At 35.6% G+C, this 9,091-nt stretch overlaps 1 protein-coding gene across 44 annotated transcripts in view; it reads left to right on the forward strand.

Annotated features, from left to right (window-relative positions):
- The window catches only part of LOC106871604 (titin), a 454,558-nt gene extending 448,103 nt beyond the window's left edge, over positions 1 to 6,455 (forward strand). For 42 of the 44 annotated variants that reach the window (XM_052967415.1, XM_052967425.1, XM_052967432.1 and 39 more), the window contains 2 exons: positions 1,450 to 1,510; positions 3,823 to 6,455. In XM_052967415.1, coding sequence (XP_052823375.1) covers positions 1,450 to 1,510; positions 3,823 to 4,024 — 263 coding nt within the window. In that variant the 3' untranslated portion in view covers positions 4,025 to 6,455. The remainder of the gene's footprint in view (positions 1 to 1,449; positions 1,511 to 3,822) is intronic. The other 2 variants (XM_052967440.1, XM_052967437.1) reach the window with 1 other exon arrangement.
- The last annotated feature ends 2,636 nt before the right edge of the window (positions 6,456 to 9,091 follow it).

Here is a 9,091-nt window from a genome sequence, read left to right on the forward strand (position 1 = left end):
TATATATATACAGTAATGCCTTGAAGTATGAGTTTATATATGTATATATATATACAAGCACATATATATACAGTAATGCCTTGAAATATGAGTTAGTTTGTTCACAGAGAAGACTTGTAAAGCAAAAACTGGTAAACAGGAAATAAAACTTGTTAAAACTTGTAAACCCGAGGTCTCGTAAAGTGAGGTATTACTGTATGTGTGTGTGAGTTTGTGTCTATATATATATATATATATATATATATATAGGCAGGCATGGCTCACATGGTTCTGGGTTCAGTCCTAATGTGTGACATGTTGAGCAAGTGTCTCCTACTATAGCCCTAGGCCAATCAAAATCTCGTCTGCTGATTTGGTAGATAGATACTCTTTGAACCATTTTCTGAGGTTACATCATTCAGATAACTCACTCTTCAGTTGTTCTCAGACTATAACTACCTAAAAGTTGTATTATATTATACTAAAACATATGTATGTATACGTACATGCATACATATGTGTCTGTATTAAATGTGTGTGTATGCATGCAATGAGCTTCTTTCTGAAGTTTCAGTCTTGGTCAATCAATTGCCAGTCACAAAGTATTTGTCAACCTGTAGCTGTAGATGAAAACCTTGCCCAAGTTACTGTGCAATGGGAAAATGTATGTATCATATAAAGAGGGTGGCATTAGGAAGGGTATCCAGCCATAGAAACCATGCCAAAGCTGATACAAGAGATCAGTATAGACCTGAAGCTCGTTGGATCCTGTCAAATTGTCTAATCCATACCGTCATAGAAAAAAGGATGCTAAATGATGTTGATATGTAAATTATACTCACTCCCACAAATGGAATCAGTATTCTGTTGCTTAACCTTTCCTAAAAAAATAGGTTAACCAGTGGATTATGTTAGTCTTTAAAGACTTCAGACAAATGTTCTCTCCAAAGCAAGATGTGAGCCCAGCATCAACAGGTAATTGAACTGTATTTTTGCACTAAGCTGCACTTCCTCCATATTTAACAGGTAGTTGTCTTCGACAAAAAGATCTTGCATCTCATGTGCATGTGTGTGTGTTTGTGTATACAGATGGCCAACATGGAGTTGGTGCTAGTGACTTTGCCAAACTGGACAACATACAACCACCGTTCTCAAGAGTGTTCAACATGCAACTATCTTTGCTTAGAATATTCACCAGAGTAACTTAAGTACTGAAAGACACATGCTTTTTTTTGGCCTCTTGCACATCTGTTCTCCACCTCAAAGCACCAGCAATAAAATTTCTCAGACTAACAACTGTCTCCTACCTCTATTTCTTGCCTCATCTCTTTTTCTCTCTAATAATCTCTGATGGCTGACACCTTATAATTATGTTCATGCTGCATTCATGTCTAATGTGCTCCATATATCATTTCTGTTTTTGTTCTTTTTCCCCCCCCAATCGCCTTTTATCTGCTTCCGTTTCTCAAGACCGACGAGATTCCGATGTGGCGCCTGATGCCGAAACTGAGGACAGTGCCCAAGCTACCAGGTAACAGCGTTGATTGACCACACTTAGATTAGTACTTTGATGGTGGAGTTGAAGTGGGGTAGGCATCGGGCAGGGTTTGTCATCTTTGATTGTTGCTGCTGTTTCTGTGTCATATTGCTATTGCAGATATGTTTTGTTGCAACTTTGATAGTCAGGCAAATTACTATTACTACTACTAGTACTGATGCAACACAATATTATCACTACAGCAGTATTTAGCAACACATAATACTTTACTACCACATCAGAAGTACTATTATTACACCTTACTACTATTACAGAATTACTCAGTGTTACTCAATATCATGACACCAACACACACACACAGATAATAAATATTTTAATAAAAATGATGTCAGATATTACAAGTACTAATTTGAGATCTGTGAGACACTTTTACTTCACTTTTAATTCCAATTTTATTTTATTTTGGAAGAAGAGCTCTGTTGTAGTTTACCTTGAGAATTATAATACAGAAGTAAAATACGAAACCCACGACTGCTCTGACAAAGCAGGGTCACGGTTCTTACTGCAATCAACATGGCAGGATCTACATAAACCTACATTTCTAAGCCATTCACTTCTAATGAAGTGCCTTTGTGTTTGAAATGTATAGAGGTTACTTAACTTTATCTTTTCACATTTTTAGAAGTCCTGTCTTCATGTTTCTTATTCTTTTATTTTATTGATTGGTGTGATCTAGAGGAAATGATCACACCTATGAGTTTTGCAGTCCACCCCACCCTAATGTCTTAGATCAACACAACATTCCTCTTGGACAATGGCTACAGACAGAGAAGTTCAGAGAGCTATTCTGGGAAGGAAGGGTGGGGATCTAGTGATTAGTAAAGGGCCTGGTGGGGTAATGGAGACAATATTAGTGATAAGAGAGGAGAGATGAGTGAATCAGAAATGCCTGTGCAGAGATTGGCATGAGAGCAGCCACCTTTGAGAAGCAGAGGCCAGTATAGTGACAGTACATAGATGCACTCACACATAATCATTACTGTCAATTGCAAGTGAGTATGACTTGACAGTGTGTATCATGCTTTTGTTAATTGTTTTAGATGCCTATGTATTCATGAGTGGACATAGACACCCTTTCTGGCCCTTTCGCCTTCAATCCAGTGGAATATCAAAAATGTGACAGCTGGAAGGAGAGAAGGTTGCTCCAGCATAAGGCTGCTACTCATTTGCAGTTGAGTAGACTGGAGTAATGTGAAATGCAGTACCTTACTCAAGGACACAATCCACTGCCCAGTCCAGGAATTGAACTTACTACTATCTTATGATCATAAGCCCAAATCCCCCTAATCACTAGGCCACATTCCTTCACATATTTAGAGACAGTACACACACAAGTGTAGACACATTTTTAATGGAAATGAGATGAGAAGTCCCTCTCAGTTTGGACTCCTCTAGATAGGTAGAGAGACACATTTTGTTTTTGCCAGTTAATTCTTCCATATATATATACACACACACATTTAAATGTCTAATTTTGGATGCAAATGTAAACAGTTCCAGAATGGTGGCCATTACATCAACATTGGTGTCAAACAAGACATGGTTAATTTTAGTGTTTATTTCAGATCAATAGACAGTTGACAAAATCACTTTGATTAGAGTTAACATTGTTCTGTGGATACGTTCCTCTCCCAACTAATCTAAGAAGGGACAACCTTCCTATTTCTCAAGTCTCAAGAATTCAGCAGAAAGAATTAAAGTTGTTAAATTCTTTCAACTTGAAGACCTATTTTATTATATATTTTTTTTAATATTTACATTTCTTTTTTTTATTAAAACAAAAACATTCGTCAATTTTAGAATTGCTCCTTTTCTTTTTAACATAATTCTTTACCTGTTAATCCAGTTGCTTTGTTTCTTGTAAAATTATGCCTTTATCTTTGACAGCTGAATTATTTCTATTATCATTTGCAAGACAAAAGTTTTGCTGTCTGCATGTCTGCAAAGCCAGTTGCTCCTTTAAATAATCATACGACAATATGGCTCTGAAATTTAGCATGGAAGTTACTAACCAGCATAATTTTTAATTTTTTTTGTTCTTTAAATGGTTTAATATTTTTATAAAATCTCTATCAGCTTAAGTTATTTGGATATTTGGTTAAACCGAAAGAAACTTACATGAGGAAAATAGCATTTAGCCAATGTTGAACTGGAAATTCCTAGACAGGCAATTTATTTATTCAACTGAAATTAACCATACATGCAATTTCGTCACATCTTTTACTTCTTGCTATCCTCTGCTTCGTTTGGGTTTTAAATTATGTTCTTCTTTCTCCTGCTACTAGCCTAATGATGAAGAAAGAAATTCACAAAAAGACATACATGCGAGACGGACGAGAAGAAACATTTATTCAAGAAGAGTCTCGTGTGGAACAACAGAATGAAACACCAGAAGAATTGCGTGAAAGCATGCAGCAAATTATTGACCAGTTTATGCAAACTCCAAGTGAATTTGACCAACGACAGTGTCTGGAAGACGATGTCTAGCTTCCAGTACTGTTGTCTTCTAGCAATTTACTCCATCCTTAAAAATAAAAACATCTTCCCCTACCCTCCTCTCTCATATCAATGAAGACATCTCTGGATCTCCTTAATACCCACCCCATCTCCATCTATCTATCTCTGCTGCTTTGACTGCAAAAATCTTTGCAAACTTCCAACATGCTTTGTGCATCATTCCAAGTTAAGTGCAAATCCTCTTTTCTCTCTCTCCCTCCCAATTTTTCTCTACATTATTCTTATTTTCATTTTAACAATTGTTTGTTTTGTTTGATATCATCTGAAATCCTTCTTCCTTAAACCCCCACAAAACTGTCTCATTTTAGTTATCTTTGCCCTTTTTTTTTTTTTTTTTTTTTTTTTTTTTTTTTTGTAATTTTTGTTTTGATGATTGTTTTTGCTCTCGCAGAAACATCTATATATATTAGAGCAATGATTTTTTTTTTTAACCTATCTGATAATTTGAAATTTTAAAGAATTGTGTAAGTTTTGCTAACCATTTTGTTCTTCTTTTGTCTGAAAACTCTTGACAATATTTATTTATATCTGAATTCTTTCTTGCCTTAGTTTACCCAAGTGTATTGGGGATTTCTTTAAAAGGAACTCGAATCTCAAAGCTTCCCACTCTCTAGTTCTCTTAACTCACTTGGAAGGAAAACTCTGAATATTTAAAACTTAATGTCCATTGATAATTAATGACTTTCTTCTAAGATGTCTAAGATATGCTTGGAATTAAAGAGACTTTCTGTCCATCACTAAAGGACCTTAACAGTCCTTACTAGGAAAATAAGTGACCTTTACTTAATTCAAATGACCTGAACTAGTGTGTTTTTTTGTTTTTACTTTTTAAATTCCTAAACAGCTGGTTTAATCCATTACAAATACAAAATAACTTTGTTGTTAATGTAATTTTCGAAAGATATTTTAATTTTTTTTCTTAATGGAAAACAAAAAACAACAAAACCTCTTATAGTTCTCTTCATATTTGCAATAATTAATATGATGTTTGACGAGGAATATAGGTGTAAATTATATAAATTTTGTAAAACCTTAAAACTGATAACTTTTCTACTTGAAACAATAGCAGCCTATTTTAAACCCTGCTGCAATGTGACCTTATCTGTGACCTTACTCTCATTCCAAGATTTCCCTTGACAAAAACAAAAAAAATAATTATAATACAAACCCTATTTAAATCTGAAAATTTTTCGTGTAACCCTGACATACAAGAAAACTCCTGATACAAAGACAATATTTCCTAAGAAGTTTAAACAACAAAATTTTACAAACAATAGACAAAAGAAAATGACAGAACTGTTTCAGCGACCTAATCTAAAAGCCAACACTACTGTAAAAGTTCATGAAAGTCAAGAAAGTGGCCAGAAGGAACTGAAGAAGACAGGTACAGTGAGAAGCCCCTTAGCTGTATAAAACATCTTCTAATTTCCTTACTGGAACATTCTCTTGCAGCATTATATATATTAATGTTGTTTAAGTAAAATATTAATATGCTACACACTTCTCTATTTCCTCCATCACTGGCTTTTCAACATTTTCTGATATCAGCCATTATCCAGAACACGGCTTGCTCTTCTACTCAGGCCAATCTCTTTGATAATATAGATAAGAGAAGTATTTCAAGATATATGAATACAAAAACTGAAAAAGAATATCTAATATCTAATACTACTAATAATACTAAATACTTTTACAGTTAGTTGCTCTATTTGTATGGATGTATGTATGCATGTGTGTGTGTCTGCAAATGTATGTTAAACAGTTCTGAATTTTGAACAAGAAAATAACTACAACAGCAAACACAACAATCACAACAATGAATCCACGCTCTGTATGCTAACTAAACTATGCTACCTTGAGTCAATATTTTGATGCACTCATTATTTAGTGTTTCGCTTTAACAGCTGCTTAACAGTTTTCTATTTAATATTATATCTGTTTCACTACAGTACCAAACTGTTCAAAGAAACAATAATATATATCTAAAGAAACAGAATAATTAATATATCAACAATTCCTAAATGCAATCAAATTTTCAAAATAAGGCCCTAATTTGCTTACAATATAAGCTATATCTTTTTTCAGCTAAGCTATTTTCCCTGCCCATTTCTCTTTGTTTACTTCAGACCTGCCTAATGTCACTTATGCTTATTGTAATAATCTCAAGCTATCTTTATAGACATACTCCTCTTTCTCTTCTCCCCCTTTCTCTCTCTCTCTCTCTCTCTGGGACTGCAAACTTTCTAATGCACTCTGGGAATAAAGGCTCTGTATTTTCTCACTCTTAATTACTAGGTTTGTAATGTTTGTGGAGATGTGAATTTTTTCTTGTCAAAAAGAAATAATATTAATAATGATAAAAAAATATTAATAAAAATAAAAACAGCTTCCATAAGTCTCACCATGTTGTTGTTGTTGTTTATCTTTTTTAAAAGAATCATTATTAGAATTGTTGCAATTTTGGGCTTGTGCCCTACTACTAATTCACAGACATGAACATATGGAAACAGTTTGCTCAGTAATTGTGTGGTTTCATGTTCTCTCTAACTGTAGTACCTTAGACAAGTGTCAACTTGGCCTTGGGTAGAACTGTGCTTTGTGAGTGGAATATTTATGTTTGTCTGACGTTGTGCATATGTATCTACATAATTCCTGTTGTTCCACGTCTTCATATGTCACTGCCTGAGCCAAAAAACAGTTATATTCCTTACAGACTGTTGTGTCGACGCCCCCCAGGCGAAGAAGTAGGATCTCCCAAGACATATAAAAAGAGGTAGTCTGGCCGTGGTAGGTGTGTTGAGTAGCAGTCGAGTAGCAGTTGTGTAGCGGTTGAGCAGAGATCATCCGAAGGTGCTAGATAGCAGTAGCTTGAGACATAACACAGACAATACCTCCAGTCTCTCTGCACATTTGAATACCGGTTGAATTTTTTAAAAAATACTATACTTGTAAAACAGACAAGGGTTGGCAGTAAGAAGGACATCCAGCCACAAATTTTTGCTGCAAAAAATGTTTCTGCTCAACTCATACTAGCTTTGAAAAACAAAATAAATGAACACACATCATCATATTTCAATACCCATTTTTCCATGCTTACACTGATCAGAAAAATTTCATGAAGGCAAATACTTCTCACTTGCAATTTGAATTCATTTCAGAAGTGACACAAGTATATGACACTGATGAGCAGAAATTACTGCAAAATATCCATGTCATTCTCGTTCACTTCCAGAGCAGTTTTCATTTTGCCTAGCTTTGACATAAACAGTGTTCTTAACATTCTCTTAGATGAAATACCTTAACTACAACTGTTTAACACACATAAATATGTGATGCTGGTAGTGTTTTTATTAAGCTGAAGATTATACAGCTAGATGCCCTTCCTGTCACCAAACCTTGTTCGTTTCCAAGCAACTTACATTTTCCAATAGTCTTTTAAGCACAACATAATTACTGGGCATATCTTCATGGAAAATTGCAAATGAATTGCACCACTTGTATGACAGTGATATCTGTTCACAACTAGCATATTATGTCAAGACAAGTAGACACACACATGCATGTTTATATATCATCATCAATTAACATCCACTCTCCATACTGGCATGAGTTGGACGGTTTGACATTGAGCTATCCAAACTCCATCTATCTGTTGTGGCATTGTTTCACTTAGCAGTGTGCTTTTTACATACCGACTCAATACAAATGTAGAGTATTCTTTAGTACATTATAACTGAAAGGCTCTGACTTTCAATATTCAGATTTTCTGGTTTCCGGTCATCAAGCATTACCTTCAGACTTCCATTAATTATTTCATAAAATATTTAGACAGTGGCTATTAAGAAAACAATAATTACAGTAAAATCAGTATTCTATGTTTGAAGAGAAGTAGAAATGACTTATCAGAAAAAAAACAGTGCAGAAAGAACAGAGCTCAAAGAAGTCATGTTATGTTGCCTATGTTAGTGCCTGCTGCCTCGAAGATGCAAGGTGGAGAGGAGGTTCCGCTAAGTTCCTGACAGGCAAAGAACACAGGTACAAGATTTTCTAGGCAAGGAACACAGACAGGGTTGGGGGCATTGATATACTTCTTGCGGAGAAATGGGTGGATAAGGTAATCGAAGTAGTCAAAGTATGCAATAGAATACTTAAGATTAGATTAGTGCTTCATCATGGGTTAGCAACCATTATCTTGGCCTATGCCCCTCAGCTGGGGCTACCCAATGGACAGAAAAACCGATTTTATGACACCCTCTAGCAGACTACCTTATTGACAGGGACCTTCTCTTTGTGGCTGGTGACTTCAATGGACATGTTGGACAACATACAGGGGGCTTCCATGGCGTACATGGAGGCTATGGTTTTGGTTCCTGCAATGAGGAGGGAACCAGTCTGCTGGAGTTCTGCAATGCAAATGATCTTATGGTTTGCAATACTACCTTCCGGAAACCTGCCAGACACTCTAGCCAAATTGACTACATCCTCGCCAGAAAAAGGGAAAGATGGCTGCTTATAAATGCCAAAACCTTCCCAGGCGAAGAATGTACCCCACAACATAGAGTGGTAGTTAGTGACTTCAGGATCAGGGCTAAGTGGACGACCAGCATGGAGGAAAAAGGTCTGGAAGCTTAAAGATCCTGCGAATAGACAGATATTTAGAGACATACTAGCAGAAATACCCGGGTTAAAGAGAATAATGAAATCTAAAAACGCTGTCTAGACTACGCAACCCTCAACTGTTAGTAGCTACGATACCATATTTCTACATTAATAACTCTCCAATCCATGCCAGCATGAAACATAGACATTAAGTGGAATGCCAGTCTCTCATCTAGAAAGGCCTTGAAATCAATGTTACCAACTGGGGACTATGTGTGTTGCAGTGATAATAAAAAGACTCAAAGGAGGTCTGCAGCGAAATAATTTTACTCAACACTTTGCAAGTGAATCAGTGGAGGCAAAGATGCGTCTCATTTACTTGACAATTTATGCACCACATTGCAGAAATCACAATGTAAGTATATCTGAAAGGGTAGT

Source organism: Octopus bimaculoides, chromosome 4 (genome assembly GCF_001194135.2).
Source record: "Octopus bimaculoides isolate UCB-OBI-ISO-001 chromosome 4, ASM119413v2, whole genome shotgun sequence".
NCBI classification, from domain to species: Eukaryota; Metazoa; Mollusca; class Cephalopoda; order Octopoda; family Octopodidae; genus Octopus; species Octopus bimaculoides.